Raw genomic sequence first — 14,922 nt, 5'->3', positions numbered from 1 at the left:
GTAGTGGACGTGAGAGGCAATTAAAATGTTCCAATGTGTGTAATCTACCTACATCAAGGGGAAATAAGCAACATAAAAAGACATGTGTTTAAGAATTGCATAGAAGACACATGTACTGAGAAATAGCCATTAGCTCAAGTACTTGACGAACTCCTGTATAAGAAGTTACGATCGGGTCGAGAATCTGAGGCGCACGGAGGTGGTATGAATGATGACGGTCATGATAATAAAAGGCGCTGGAATGCAGAGGACAAGGGTAACCTCCAGTGCTACAACTGTTCCCCACTCTCTGAGATCGTATCATCAGACCGAAGACTTGTCTTGTGGACTTCGGCCTTCTTCGTATCCAGAGTCCTTGTAATTAGAACCCACTATGCGTTCAGCTGCTTAAACGCCGCTGACACCGGGGGCATTCTGGTCCTTCTTAAGATCAAGGAGCAGCTCTCGGAAGCGCTCCTTACCAGAACCGCTGGCACCACCCTTGGTTCCCTTTCCAGAGACGTCGACAAGCTTGGCAATGCGTTCCCAGCTAGTACCTCCAGAAGAAGTGTCCTCCCGGTTGGACAGGAACTGATCTGCCTCAGCGCGGGTTTGGGCACGAAGCTTGTCCGTCTTGTTGTTGTATGAGACATAAAAGTCATCAATATCCTCGCGCGCCTTCTTTATGGTAGATTCCTTCTTCTCCTCCGAGATCTCCGCACGACGTTGGATATCCGCATCTCGCCGCTCACGCCATTCCCTGCAAGACATCTCCATTAGCACATGGACCCCCTACAAGCGACATTACACACAGTCAAGGAACGGATTGCCTGGCTGCTGATATATGGCGAGACCTACCTAACGGGCTCTGGCTCCTCCTCCGGGGCTTGAGTTGTGTAGTTGGAATACCCAGTAGGTGGAAAGGGGGCACCCGACCCAGTGATTGTGCCGCCAGGGGCAACTTGCTGTGAATTGGTGGTTATTTTAGAGCACTCTCCGATGATAGACCGACCATATCTCATACCTCGTTCTGTGTGTCGAGAGCAGGGAAGGAAGACTCGAATCCAGCGATCTCCTGAGGCTCAACACCACCCGCGGACGGAGCGGCATCCGCACCTCCCAGTAAGTCGTCGTCATTGTTTACGTCGTCGGCGACATGATCTTGGGGAGTCGCAAATTGTTCTGCATCATCACCGAGCATAGCCCGTTCGCGAGCAAGGAAGTCACTTTCATCAGAGGCACCGTTGGTCTCAACGACTTCGGTCTGGCCTAGACACCGGGGTTAGTGTTGTGTAGTGTTGGCGGGAATGATGCGGGCTGCTCACCCGCAGAGAAGTCCTCCAATGAAGGGAAACGATCCGCCATGCTTTTCAATTATCGTAAACTGAGTTATAGATTGATTCTGCAAAGGAGTTGGACTAAGAGGAAGGAGTCAGATGAGGAGAGATGGGAATGTGAACGTAAGGCTCCAGCTGGCGTCTTGGGGATCGAGCGGACCGTTCCAAGTATGAATGGAGAACCCCCCGGATTCTGCCGGGAAGGCGGTCTGACAGCTACACAGCAATTACCAGGTGCGACGGATGAGCTTCACTAATCCTCAGGACCATTTCACTCTTTCACGTCAGATATCCAGGGCAGTGGTCATATCAATCTGACTCAAGCTGAAGTGAATTTTTCTTTTATTGTGCACACTTGGTACATTGTGCCCGTTGTCAGTCGTTCTAGCATTCGCGCTTAAGGAATAGCGATTCAAGTCCTAGCTCGCGGCGGGCAAAACACACTGCATTCACACATCTTTCATTACTCCTTCTACGAGAGTTGCCTTCTAGCTTGGCCATCCTAGCAAGTAATCAGAATGGCCTATACAGATGATGCTGTGAAAGCGAAGCTTTCAGCGCTCAACGAAACCCAGGAAGGCATTGTCACAGTTGCGCAATGGGTTATGTTTCACAGGTAAGATGACAACTGTTCGTATATCCAAGGGCTCTACTCATATGTATTTTCAACCTTAGACGGCACGCCGAACGGACAGCACAGCTCTGGCTGCAGAAACTCCGCGATTCCCCAGCTCCGAAACGTCTGAACCTGATATATTTGGCCAATGGTACAGCTCATCGTTCCAGGTCGGTTGCGGACCAACACTAACAGCATGTCAGAGGTCGCGCAACAGTCAAGAGCCCGACGGAAAGAGGACTTTCTCATCGCATTCTCGCCGGTTGGTGTATCATTATTGGCCCTGGCAGGTATCAGGAGTTAACATTTACCAGATCATCGCAGAGGCCACGGCTATCGCATACAAGGGTTCCTCAAACGATATTCAGCAAAAGCTTCGTCGCGTGGTTGAAGTATGGAGACAGCGATCAATCTTTGAACTTCCCATTCAGGAGGCCGTAGAAGCTCGAGTAGATGGTAGGTCGCCTTGCGTTGTTCTTTTCATTCATCCTGCTTACTCCGCCGTAGAGATCGACAAGTCACGCTCTACCGGTAAAAAACCGTTGCTAGGAGGGTCCCTCTTTTCAAGCTCGTCGGGTTCAACACCGTCTGAGCTTCAGCCTCTAGTGCCTCTACAAGTAGCCGTTTCAAAGGCTACAGTGGCTTCAACTGCGTCTGCCACAGCTGCGAATGCAGAGTATGATAAGATGCATGACCCTAGCACGCCTTTGCCTACACCTCCAGTGCATGCGGCGCGGCTTAGCCAGCTGTTGAAAGCCCTTGCGAATGCAGAAAGCTCTGTATCCGAGGTGATCAAATCACGCATTGCACTCATTGAGGGTCTCGAGAAGCTTCTCGAAACTAATCGCTCAGCTTTATCTAAGGAACAGTCAATAGTCGCACAGCTGACGGAAAGAAAATCGGAGACGGAAGCCACCAAACGGGAGGTTGAAGATGGGATTATGCGGGGGCTTTCTGCCGAGAATTCGCCTGCGGTCAACCATGGCGATGCTGGGCCAGAGGGAGAACCTATCTCTCGTCCAGAAGTTGAGGCCCTGACTCCTCCGCCAGTTGAGGCCATTACACCTGTTGGTTCTCCTAAGCAGGCCGCACAAGAATCAGACTTCAGCGCAGTGCCCCCTCAACCCCAGATACTAGGTGGATTTACCCTGCCTGGATTCGGAAATCCGGCCGATTCTTCTCTCTCGGCGGCGGGCTTCCCTCCTGTGGGACTCGGCGAGCACCAAACGGACGGTTCAAACGGGCTCCATGCCAAGAGGCGCAAGGTTACGCACGAAGAGGAGGATTATGCTCAGTTCGCAGGCGGCGACTTGGATGCTGATGTAGCTGAGCTCTTGAAACAGGAAGGCGATGCCCAGCAATGAGGCCAATCACAATCACTCACTGCGATCGGCGGCAAGCGCAAGCTCGCTCAACTTCTCCCCGAAGATTCGTTGTTCTCAACGCAATTTCTTCCATCGTCTTATATGTCATTTCCTGAAATTGTAGTTATTCATTTCCTGTTGCAAGGAGGCGCACCAATTCTTGCCTCTTATGATAATATCTGGATATCCACTGTTCATGCGATTAGCAATACGTCCGAAGTTCATTTCCGCAGTACTACTTGATTCTTTTCGAAAGGAACTGATACGTCGCTGGATTTTACTTGAATTAGTTTCATTATTATTATCATGGAACGCTAAAATGCGAACTATCGAAATATATCCGGATCACCCCATTTGTTTCTCGCAGTCCGTAACGAAGAGGGACTCCTCTTGCGGCGGTATATAGTATGGAAGGCACGAGGAGCCATTGCGGGCGGCTGTTCATTAGTTTGCGGGGGAGGTGGCGGCGCCGGGGCGGGAGCGGGATCCGGGGAACTGTGCTTCTTCGGCTTGACCAGTAGAACGATAAACAGGCCTGCGACTATGATCACCAGCAGGAGCATGATCTTGCGCTTCACTGTACGTCGTTGGTAGTTCGTAGCCTACAAGATGCAGATTGGTTAGTGGAAACTTAACTTCGGGTGGCTGCACCGGACGCAAACGTACCACTTTCAACTCTTTATCCGCGGCCTTGACCTCCGTGCCCATCCGCTCAATATTATAGTCTATCCGATCCAGCATAGTACCCTGGTCGATAACCATAGACTGCAACTCACGGAAAATATCCGACAGCTCGATAATTCCTTTCGCGATGTCGTTGATTTCCCGCTCCCGCTGTTCAATGGCGGCATCGTTCTGGCCCGTCAGTCGTTGAGACGTTTGCAGTAGTGTAGATTGCGAGAACGACTTGTCCGCATCGGATTCCATTAGCGACGGGTCTGTGTATGGATTCTGCATCGGTGTCGGGGACCGTTCAAATGGCGCTGATCCGCCCTCCAATCCTCGTAATTCTACCAGGCAACTCGGTTAGCTCAACAAACAGACGCAGCTGAGCCCAGGATAAACTCACTCTTCAAATAGGTACTCTGTTTCTTCCGAAACCGAGCACTAGCCTCTTGAACCCTAGCAGCAAGAGATATCTGCAAGTTCTTGGCCATAGTTTCATCGCCGCTGCTAACTCCACCCTGTTGTTGGGCTTCCCGTACCATCGTCTCAATCTTCTTTACCGCTTTCTGGCATTCATGGAAGGCGCGCGTGATGTCCTGCGTTAGCCGCTCTATAACTACCTCGTCTTGCTTTCGTACGTCCTCGTCTCCGAATCCAGGTAGAAGATGTTTCTGGTGTAGCTTATCGAGGTGGGAGGACTTCTGCGCAATGTCCGCAAGTAGCTCCGTCACTTCCTCCTGTACGTCGACCCAGCGCGGGGGCAAAACGTCCATCTCAATGATTGCATCGCCATCATCGTCGAGTCCTCCTGTTTCTGAAATAAGTCGTCGGCTCTCCTCGGGCTGCGATAGGCTATCCGAGAAGCCATTGGACGCTCCGAGATAACGTGGCTTCTTGGCTGGATGATGCGCGAACGACTGGCGGTAGGAAATGTAGCTGTTTTGAGAATAGTTGTTAGTTTCTTATCTTCGCTATCCACCATAGCTTAGCCCGGGATGCATTACAGGTTGGTACGGTCCCGCCACATTGTGAAGGATAGGTAGAGAGGGTTGATGGTCTGCGGTGATCCTTCGTCGGGGACACTCTTAGGCCACCCTGATCATGGTCCGGCCAGGGATGTGGTTAGAATGAATAGCGAGATTCAAGTCACAATAGGCTCAGAGCAGAATATCCGGACATATGGTATGGCAGCGAGGTGTATAGGCCGTTTCCGCGTCGTAGAATTGAGTGTCGTTGGGTGTATTCGATAGGACCGCTGTACTTCCCGGAGCTCCCCATCTCCATGTTGCACATGAAGGGACGGCCGCACCAATCCGAATGCGGTATCAGCCGCGCCGATCTAAATTCATTACGTCAGCCACGATGCTCTGAGATGATGCCTGAGTAATTATGCGAGATTATGCATCTCGATCGTTTTGGTCATGTTCGGAAGACGATGTCCTGAATGAGGGTAAGAGGTCCGTCATGGGCGACAGATAATGTGGTATTGCTGTCTACGTTCCATGGATTACAAACCATAGCTCATTGCCCACAAGAGTACTGTTGCGCTGTTTCAGAATCTCGTCGATGCTACTTGGCTACTGGAGCATTGTGAGACAAGAGGGACGGCTTGTATCTTCCATCTTCGATATGATACTTCGTAGTAATTGGTGAAATTGGCTACTTTGGTCATGCATCTTACGGACACATCTAGGGAGAGCTGAAAGGGCAGGCATTTCCTAGGAGTCAAGCTCGGATGTTAAGATGTTGCTAGGAGTATATAGTAGTCGGGTTGGATGCCTTTTATGTGACGAGATGTGGACCGCTAGTACTAAGGAGTAGACGCATCAATAACTGGATAGCTGCAATGGGGCTATTTCATGTGCATGTTTTTTTCTGGTTGTGACAAGCAGCTTTGGCAGGCCTAACAGGAGAAATCGTGATCGGAAGTTAATTCAGCTGCAGGGCTCTAGCCTGACTATCGCAAACTTCGCGCGACGATAATGTCGGCAATAGAAGTTGTCACTTTCCGACTGTGCTTGGTTACAGAGCATGCCAAGCCCAGATAACATGCGTATCTACTCCGGATATATGCCGCCATGAGGAACAACTTATGGTTCTGATTGCGAACGTCTTTACCAAAGCTGTAGAAGTCGCAGGGAATGGAGAAGAGTTATCCTCTGCTTGGTGGTTGCAAGACTGAATACTCAGGTACAGAAGTGTCCCATATCAAGGTTCCAGGGTATAGAGTCTGAACAAGGTTCGTCCTGGTGAAAAGCAGGCGGGACTTGTTGCCTTCAAGCTTTGGTACTGCCGGGATCCACGGCTGGTCGTCAGCAACTGGCCAGAGGGCGCCTACTTACAGATTACATGCAAGGCTGCGCTCAACTTGCAGCCGTTCAAGCGATTGTATTTAGGCAACGGGCATTTTCATAAGGCAGATATGACAGGACGCAGTTAGCCTGCAGCAGCTGAAGAAAAAGCAACCATCCAAAGCATGGAGAGGGGCGCGCAGAAGGAGGCGAGTTGAGTGACGGGCGGGCAGGACAGAACAGCGATTCCAGGCGCAGAGGGCACATGGTGGCCAGGGCGGGTCACGTTTCAGGCATAAGCGACCGCCTTGCCAGGCGTCCAGCTCAATGGTCATTTATTATTATGATGGATTCGGGTTCCCCTTAAATCATCTTCCACCAACACCACCACCACCTTCTCCTCCCCCCACAGCCCTTTACCGCTACCGTTTAGGCCACCAGCTTTCTTGTTTCCTTTCTACTCAGCTTCACTTCCTTCCCGTGACTTATCACATCCCGTATCAACCATGGTATGTGCCTTCTTCCTCGCTGTCCCGGCCAGTTGTGTTGAAAATCCCCCACTTTGCGGGGCAGATCTGCCTGGCATTCTCAACAGGATTGCTGACATCGCATCGTCTAGGCCGACTCTCTGACCGAAGAGCAAGTTTCTGAGTACAAGGAGGCCTTCTCCCTCTTTGTGAGTGCTCCCTGAATGACCCTCCGATCATCCTGATCGATGAGCTATCTTTACCGGAGCATAATGCTAATGTGTTTTCGGACTTAATAGGACAAGGATGGCGATGGTGGGTGGAATCCTATCCCCTTCACATTTTACCTGTAGCGCTCGATCCGACCGCGGGATTTCGACAGCATTTCTCAGAATTATTTGGATCATAATACTAATTTAATCGGTGAATCAGGCCAGATCACCACCAAGGAGCTCGGCACTGTGATGCGCTCCCTTGGCCAGAACCCCTCCGAGTCTGAGCTTCAGGACATGATCAACGAGGTTGACGCTGACAACAACGGAACGATCGACTTCCCCGGTATGTGTTAGATTTACGCCTGTAAGGCGGAAATGCGGGCTGGATTGTGATTGACTTTTGCCGCCAGAATTCCTTACCATGATGGCTCGTAAGATGAAGGACACCGACTCCGAGGAGGAAATCCGCGAGGCTTTCAAGGTCTTTGACCGCGACAACAATGGTTTTATCTCCGCCGCGGAGCTGCGCCACGTCATGACCTCCATTGGCGAGAAGCTCACCGACGACGAAGTCGATGAGATGATCCGTGAGGCGGACCAGGACGGTGATGGCCGCATCGACTGTATGTTTACCATGCCCGATTATACTCATATCATAACATACTGACTCTGCTACCAGACAACGAGTTCGTCCAGCTCATGATGCAAAAATAAACGGTTCTTCATGTTCTATTTGTCTTGTGTTAGCGGAAAGGGTGGGGAGCAATGAAATCTACTCCACAATGTCCCATCTTCTATCCCATCCCGTCCCTTGTAGTCTCATCATTTGGCTATGACTCTTATTCATCTTAATGGTCGAGCGCTTCGCATTACCAATGTTGGTTCTAATGTTGCAGGAATGGTAGAGGCGACCATATAGGTCTAGACTGGTTTGAGCGAGCTGAGATTGAACATGTCAGATTGGGAGGGCTCTATCTTTTCTAGGGGTTCCTGCGTGATGTGGCCCGCAAGAGTTTTTTGTCCCTCTCCATAATACCCTTTGTCCCTCTTACCCCTTTCACCATTGTCCATAGGTCCCATGTCGTGTTCGTGATTCTAATCGATCGACATCTCGTAGTCGATTGCATCGGATAATGATCATTGGTATTATAAGAGTGTTTGATGTAGACAGGAGGCAATGGCCTTATGCTGCTAGTTCATTGATTCTCACACACTTTCTCCGGTTCGAAACAAAGAGCACCAAATGTGGAGGCCTTAAGTCAAACCCGGTTCCCAGTGCTCTTTGACGGTACCCCCTGCACATTGTGTACATTCCTTGTACCACATGCCACGCAGAACTTAATATCATACGAGATATCTCCCTTTAAGCTACGATCCGCCAGCTTAGTGAGCATACATCTTCTCAAATAAGCAATCTCCTACATAATCCAAATTTATATTATGCATCTCATTATCGAGGTCTGCTATCTTTACCGATTAAACCTAAAAATCTCCATAAACTGCCTCGCCACATCCACACCCGCATCCGGATCCGGATCCTCCTCCGCTTGCTGTAGACTCGCCTCGTTAGAAACAGTATTTCGGCCCTTCTGCTTCAATCTCCTCAACCGATCCTTGGCTTCCTTGCCTACATCCGGCAACAAAATAGCTTCTCTGGCTCCTTCAATGCCGAGTCTCGCCCAGAACTCCCTAATCAACGCCGCACTAGCCGCATACTCTGCATCAATATCCGCGTCTTCAATAGCATCCGGGAACGCCATATCAATCCCGGAGTCGCCATCATCAGCTATTTGTCCGTCGCTCGAATTCCGTGGTGCTGAAATCGCATCAACTATGCACGGACCCCGCCATTCAATTTCCACAACTGTTCCGCGCACCCTCGCTGCTGGCTGAGTCTGTCGTACATCACCCACTCGGACTCGGAAATCGCCCACATCGTAGACCACACCGCCTGGTACGGTTACCGTGTGTCGATGGCACCAGAAAGGCTGGCAGGCGTAGCCGAAGTGCTGGAAAAGTGCATTACAGGATGGAAGCGGCACGGTGGTCATCACCATTGGTCCTCCTGACTGTGCATCAGCATTAGATGGGGTGGAAGGGGTGGGCGCTGTTGCGCCTGGAGCTCCACTTTGGGCAGTAGGATTGGTGGGTGAGCCAGCTGGCGTGGTGTTAACACTGGTGGTGGAATGATGAGTGCTTTTTTCTAGTGCTTCAGAGGTGTAGATGAAGCCGTGGTTAGAGTGAAAAGACAGTGATAGGAATTGCATATAGCGCGGTTGCACCTGGCGCTGGGATGCTGAGGCAGGAACACATGATGGAGTATCGCGCATTAGTCTGTGTTCGAGGAACCAACGGCCTACTAATGTTGGCTCGTCTGCTAGGGCTGTGTGTAGGCGCTCTGTGATAGTCGCTAGCCCTGTGGATGCATTTGGGTTCGAGGGGATGAAGTAGACTCTGGTTGGTTGGAGTCAGCATGATGTGAGTATATGTGATGATTGATCAGCGCTTACCCTGTGATAGGCATTTTGTAGTGACTGGTAGTTCTCTTGATAGGTGATATAGCTCTATGGATGGTTTTTCTTGATCTTGAGTAGGGCGCCTACGAAGGCATTCACGTGCCAAGTTTGAGAAAGCAAGAGGGGTATCTTTTTGAACGCAAGGAAATTGAGACAAGTGCAGTAGAGATGTGTAAGAGCCAATCACAATAGTATGGTTCAACAATTAGTAGTGAGTCTGGTGGTAATCACGCAGGACAAGTAACTCATTCGAAGTGCAATGCGTTTATGTCTATTCATACATCAGTATATTGAGTATTGATTGGATCGAGCTATTTGTGGAAAATCATCTAGACATACCCAGAGGAATACAATAGCAGTAGCTTATGTTGCTTCGACTATACCACTCAGACGGAGCTCTAGTAGGACTGATTGGACTGTCCGTGGCTTTTTCGGCCATGTGACCCGTCATGACTTGGAGACATTATTGACTGCCTTGGAGTCCAGGCCACAAAGGTGCAAACTGGTCAAACACCGCCCCAAGCAACACTTCGACCCCAACTGGCATTAATTCCCACTCCGACCTCCGACTCGCTTTTCCTTCATCTTCTGTGGCTGTTCACTGGCCCACCTCCACTTCGAGTACCAACAGTAATCAATACCTGGGCCGTCTGGGTCCTCGGGTCTCCACTCTCACATTTTATCCCCGACTCTGTCTCTGATTGAGCCACAGCGACGTACTGAGATCCGTCTAGACTTTGGGTCTGGCATATCCAGGGGAACACACTTCCACTTTCTGTTCTCTACACAGTACGCGCGTATGTCTCTCCTTGCCAAGACGCGGGACAAATACTCCGGGCAATGAGGCTGAGACCACAAGGGGGTCTTAGTTTTGGAGTATTCGACGTCAAGAGGTCAAGAATAGAAAATCGCACCCACTCCAGGCGGATTAACACTCCCTATTCTGTCATCCTTGAGACTGGCCAGGGTCCAAGGGACCACTAGCTTACGCAATGGGCAGATCCTTTCACCATATTGCTTGTTTACGCTCCGCTCGACTATTACTTACTTTGGTAAGTTTCTTTGCCAATGAACCTTTTCAGCCATTCACCCTCTCCTCTTTTCGATCAACATGCCACCCATGGCTAGACGCTTGTAAGATGGAGCAGTAAACGCTCGGATGTAACATACCTCCACCGCAGCGCCAATGCTTATTTGCCAGCTACAACTGGGATAGAAAGACCGGACCAGGGGCGATCCTCGACAACAGGGTATATACGGTGCCCATGCCTTGTCTAGTTTGTACCAGCGCGCTGCACTTGCGAAGAACCGTCGCCTTGGTCGGTCTTTTGGTGTCCAACTCAAGAACCATCCCCTCCTTTCAATCTCGTCGGCGTTAACTCGCCGTGCCCGATTACTGGTAAATCTGGCATCGAGCATGCTCACGCATCTCCGATGTTACCTCTCATTTGATTAATATAACCCATTGCTGTGATCCGTACAGCTGTCCTCTCCTTCTTGCTGTCTGCTCCTCGTTGATTTAGCGATTTCTTTATCAAGTATTGTCTATAGTTTGCCGTAACCATGGCGCGACGGAGCTACCTCCTACCCACTATCATTCTCCTATGCATCACATACGCTCTTTTCTCGAGTCTACCGCCCGGTGCGGAACCACACTACCACCACCATTTCAGAAATCCATACGACCCCCCTCCACATAAAGAGGGTAGGATTCGTTGGCGGAAACATGCCGAGCAGTATCCAATCTCCGATTACATCCCCCTTCCTTCGACTGAGCCATCCACTATTCCCCGAATTCAGCACAAATTTCCTAGGGAGTCGTGGTTCGCACGATGGGGACGGGTAAAAAGGCAGCGTGCGGTCAAGAAGGCATTCCAGCACGCGTGGAAAGGATACAGAAACAATGCCTGGCTGGAAGACGAGCTCTCTCCGATCAGTGGCGGTCACCGCGAGACCTTTGCGGGCTGGGCAGCTACCTTGGTGGATTCCCTAGATACTCTTGTTATTATGGGACTCACTGAGGAATTTGAGGAGGCTGTGAAAGCGCTGGAGTACATCGACTTTACTACCACCAGCGCCATTCAAATTAATGTCTTCGAGACCAATATCCGGTACTTGGGCGGGCTTCTTGGTGCCTACGACTTGACCCAGGGGAAATATCCGATTCTCCTGAAGAAGGCAGTTGAGATTGCGGACATGATTTATGGTTCTTTTGACACTCGTAATCGGATGCCGCAATCTCGGTGGGAATGGACCAGGTAAGACACCCATGAAGGCAGATGCCTCGGTTACCAAGGGATATCTAGGTGTCGCTAGGGTACCCTTCTGACTCGGGCTGGGCCATGTTGACGGGAATCTAGATCTGCGGATGGTCTGAGCATCGAGCCGGGCCGAAACACCATACTTGCTGAACTCGGATCATTGAACCTAGAATTCACGCGTCTATCTCAACTTACAAAGGACCCCAAATACTTCGATGCTATCCAGAGGATAGCGGATTTTCTCGAGGATACTCAGGAGACAACCGACGTACCTGGGATGTGGCCCATGATGGTCAATGCTAAGGACTTGGAATTCGCTGATCCCAGGTTCACCATCGGTGGAATGGCTGACTCGACGTATGAGTACCTCCCGAAAGAGCACATGCTGCTGGGAGGGCAGACGAACCAGTACCGTAGAATGTACAACTCCTTCATGAAGGCGATGAAGAGCCGCCTGCTTTTCCGCCCGATGACCGAAGACGGTCGAGATATTCTCTTTGCTGGGAACCTCCGCGTTACTGGGTCTTCTACCCGGAGTAACCTGGAGCCCCAGTGGGAACATCTCAAGTGCTACCTTGGAGGTACTGTCGGCATAGGGTCCAAGGTGTTTGACCGACCCGAAGATTTGGCTGTCGCGCGGAAGTTGGTCGATGGGTGCATTTGGGCATATGATATTATGCCGACCGGGATCATGCCAGAGATCTTGCATCTTACCGTGTGTAAGGACGATGAGAATTGCCAGTTGCCTCAAAGCTCTCATCCCACAAGCACCTCAAAGGATGGCAAGAAACTGCCGCCAGGCGTAGTTGATATTCCCGACCCCAAGTATCTACTACGGTATGTCTGTTTGGCTCATTTCTGGTGTTGCATTTTCCGTCTAATCCCATCTTAGACCCGAAGCTATTGAGTCGGTTTTCATAATGTACCGTATAACGGGGGACCGGTCTCTGCAGGATGCTGCGTGGAGGATGTTTCAAAATATCGACAAGATGACGCGGACCTCATTTGGACACGCAGCCATTTCCGATGTCCGGGACCCCGAGTCGCCGCAAATGGACTACATGGAAAGTTTCTGGCTGGCAGAGACACTAAAGTACTTTTATCTCATATTTTCCGAGCCGGACCTCGTGAATCTGGACGAATATGTGCTGTAAGTTTTACAACTTGTTATCCGATCCTTCATGCGGATATTTTGCTAAAAATTTGAGCAGGAACACGGAAGCGCATCCCTTCAAGCGTCCAACTGCTTCAAGTACATAATGCGGCTAGGGGTTCTTTCCGTGATAAACATGCATGGCGAACGGGCGTCGCCATCGGTGATAAAACTTTGACACCAGATGATCTCTATACATATGAAAGGCCATCTGATCAGTATATAGTCTGTGAAGGAGTTCTAGATATTTCCTATAGTTCATTTAACGGAGCGCTAGTCATATAGAGGCGCCCATACTATACAATATATACATTTACAAACAACATTAGTTCATCATCGATTGAATAGCCTAGCACTACCTCCAATAAGCACCAGACATACTCAAATCGCGACGCCTATCATACTCAACCGTATATTCCACATCCTTCCGGATCATCATCCTTGCACTCCCACCATCACTTTCAACACTGCGCTGCCCATCCATCTCAACAAGTTCAATACTAGTAGGTTCAGCCACAGGACCTGCCTGACGCCCACTATACCCTACCCCATCCAATCTCCCCGATATCCTCCACGATCGCCTCTCAGTATTCAAATTAGTCTGTCGCCCAGACTCCGCTTTGGACGAATCAACCTTCCACGACCGCGACACTCCACTTGTACTCTCGAGATTCGAATCACCCGCCGTCCCGTAGTTGGTGCTCACGGCCGCCATAAACGGCCGCAGGCAGAAGATACTGCACGCCACGAGAGCATAGTTGAGTTCAACCTGCGCCCAGATGACGGGTGTGACGACGGCTAGTGTGGGATCCGGGGAGTGGACAAGGAGTAGGATGGTGTATATGTGGAAGACGGAGAAGATTATCAAGCTTAAATTGCGTCGCAGGTGTCAGTATCAGTCTATGCCACTCGTCGTTTGTTTGGGGCTAAGGGAATACTCGGTAAGCAGGAAGGATACTCACGGAAGCCGAAACATGAATGCAAACCCTATAGTCAGCTTGCGCTTAAGAGGCATGAATAGTCCCCAAAGTAGGAAGACGGCTAATCCAAATATGATCAATTCTGTCGCTATGTCCAACGCGACGATGAATTGCCAGCGTTTGGACTTGATCACGAGTCGTCAGTCATATCCTTCCGCTGGCGGTATGCCAATATTCTTGTGGAATATGCTGGGAGTTTCATACCAAATTCACACATTGGCCCCCGGAACCTTTCCATGGACGATTCAGTTCGCAGTTCACCGCGATGATGAAAACGGCTGGGATGACCCATGCTGTACATAGAGCGAGGGTGGCTAGGGAGGCTCGGTTATGGCATTTCTGGGGCGTAAGACGGAGGTAGATACCGCAGACGCAGCATTTGGAGATGTAGACGGTTATTAGGTAGAGGATGTCGCTGACTGTGATAAGCTGGGTATTATTAGGGAGATGTTGGCATAGCTTGTGGCTGAAGAAGGAGTGGTGGTAACCTAAACGCACTGTTTGGATTTTGTCCACTTGATTTTGTTCCAGAAGATGAATGGATGTTCCGAAACCATGTGATACCGCGTCGAATAGGAGCGCTGCCTGCACAATTGCTACTATCTTTATTTCGACAACACTTGTTAGAACAAGTATCCAGTATTGAAATCAAGTGACTTACCGTCGCTCCGAGGAGAAGATAATCATCATATGCAAACGGCGGATGGAGAGCAATTCGCACATACAGTCTGATGAAGAAGCTGACAAGAGATACGACTAGGCCCAGAGCTCCAGTGATGATAATCCAAGCTCCATGATGCAAATCATCTACCACTTGGAATGGGGGAGATTGTCCTGGTGGGACATACGGGCCGCTCATGCTATGGCTGAGGCAGGATGTGTCGATTGCCTCTCGGATCCTGGGAACAGATAAACGAAAGCAAAGACCATCATCTACGGAAAGCTTCGACCAGGATGGTGGAGATATGTTCTTATACAATGTGGTAGTGTCGCTTTTTTGCTTTTCCAGGATGCGCAATCTTCGTGGTTGGTTGGCTGATTTTTCTGTGACTGAGTTAGAGCCCACGCATGCGATCA

The 14,922-nt window shown here is 50.2% G+C and overlaps 7 protein-coding genes across 7 annotated transcripts; 3 read left to right on the top strand and 4 right to left on the bottom strand.

The window, feature by feature from the left end:
• Nucleotide 1: 1 nt before the first annotated feature.
• On the bottom strand, nt 2-1,449 carry BDQ94DRAFT_29433 (clathrin light chain CLC1). The gene is made up of 4 exons (XM_026775421.1): nt 1,305-1,449; nt 1,004-1,248; nt 838-944; nt 2-739 (listed from the first exon to the last, which is right to left on the bottom strand). The coding sequence occupies exons 1-4, from the start codon at nt 1,342-1,344 to the stop codon at nt 388-390; spliced, it is 744 nt and encodes a 247-aa protein (XP_026626449.1). The 5' UTR covers nt 1,345-1,449; the 3' UTR covers nt 2-387.
• Nucleotides 1,450-1,550: 101 nt separating this feature from the next.
• BDQ94DRAFT_143112 (CTD-interacting domain-containing protein) lies at nt 1,551-3,620 on the top strand. The gene is made up of 5 exons (XM_026766166.1): nt 1,551-1,932; nt 1,992-2,083; nt 2,136-2,194; nt 2,247-2,388; nt 2,440-3,620. Exons 1-5 carry the CDS (start codon nt 1,835-1,837, stop codon nt 3,294-3,296), a joined length of 1,248 nt encoding a protein of 415 aa, XP_026626448.1. The 5' UTR covers nt 1,551-1,834; the 3' UTR covers nt 3,297-3,620.
• BDQ94DRAFT_143110 (t-SNARE syntaxin TLG2) lies at nt 3,567-5,197 on the bottom strand. The gene is made up of 4 exons (XM_026766165.1): nt 4,967-5,197; nt 4,366-4,898; nt 3,963-4,306; nt 3,567-3,898 (listed from the first exon to the last, which is right to left on the bottom strand). The coding sequence occupies exons 1-4, from the start codon at nt 4,987-4,989 to the stop codon at nt 3,623-3,625; spliced, it is 1,176 nt and encodes a 391-aa protein (XP_026626447.1). The 5' UTR covers nt 4,990-5,197; the 3' UTR covers nt 3,567-3,622.
• Nucleotides 5,198-6,606: 1,409 nt separating this feature from the next.
• Nucleotides 6,607-8,297, top strand: BDQ94DRAFT_143108 (calmodulin). The gene is made up of 6 exons (XM_026766164.1): nt 6,607-6,762; nt 6,873-6,929; nt 7,020-7,035; nt 7,153-7,278; nt 7,346-7,558; nt 7,615-8,297. Exons 1-6 carry the CDS (start codon nt 6,760-6,762, stop codon nt 7,647-7,649), a joined length of 450 nt encoding a protein of 149 aa, XP_026626446.1. The 5' UTR covers nt 6,607-6,759; the 3' UTR covers nt 7,650-8,297.
• Nucleotides 8,298-8,375: 78 nt separating this feature from the next.
• On the bottom strand, nt 8,376-9,829 carry BDQ94DRAFT_143106 (uncharacterized protein). The gene is made up of 3 exons (XM_026766163.1): nt 9,791-9,829; nt 9,446-9,722; nt 8,376-9,389 (listed from the first exon to the last, which is right to left on the bottom strand). Exons 2-3 carry the CDS (start codon nt 9,457-9,459, stop codon nt 8,405-8,407), a joined length of 999 nt encoding a protein of 332 aa, XP_026626445.1. The 5' UTR covers nt 9,460-9,722; nt 9,791-9,829; the 3' UTR covers nt 8,376-8,404.
• A 1,093-nt stretch (nt 9,830-10,922) lies between these two features.
• Nucleotides 10,923-13,096, top strand: BDQ94DRAFT_29342 (glycoside hydrolase family 47 protein). The gene is made up of 4 exons (XM_026775416.1): nt 10,923-11,709; nt 11,812-12,549; nt 12,605-12,862; nt 12,924-13,096. The coding sequence occupies exons 1-4, from the start codon at nt 11,015-11,017 to the stop codon at nt 12,970-12,972; spliced, it is 1,740 nt and encodes a 579-aa protein (XP_026626444.1). The 5' UTR covers nt 10,923-11,014; the 3' UTR covers nt 12,973-13,096.
• BDQ94DRAFT_29358 (uncharacterized protein) lies at nt 13,097-14,825 on the bottom strand. Its single transcript, XM_026775417.1, has 4 exons — nt 14,507-14,825; nt 14,050-14,448; nt 13,828-13,970; nt 13,097-13,734 (listed from the first exon to the last, which is right to left on the bottom strand). Exons 1-4 carry the CDS (start codon nt 14,702-14,704, stop codon nt 13,221-13,223), a joined length of 1,254 nt encoding a protein of 417 aa, XP_026626443.1. The 5' UTR covers nt 14,705-14,825; the 3' UTR covers nt 13,097-13,220.
• Between the last annotated feature and the right edge of the window lie 97 nt (nt 14,826-14,922).

Source organism: Aspergillus welwitschiae, assembly GCF_003344945.1.
Source record: "Aspergillus welwitschiae strain CBS 139.54b unplaced genomic scaffold BDQ94scaffold_15, whole genome shotgun sequence".
Lineage (NCBI taxonomy): Eukaryota > Fungi > Ascomycota > Eurotiomycetes > Eurotiales > Aspergillaceae > Aspergillus > Aspergillus welwitschiae.
Note: the sequence above shows the minus strand (reverse complement) of the source record. Positions and strands in the feature narration are given on the sequence as shown.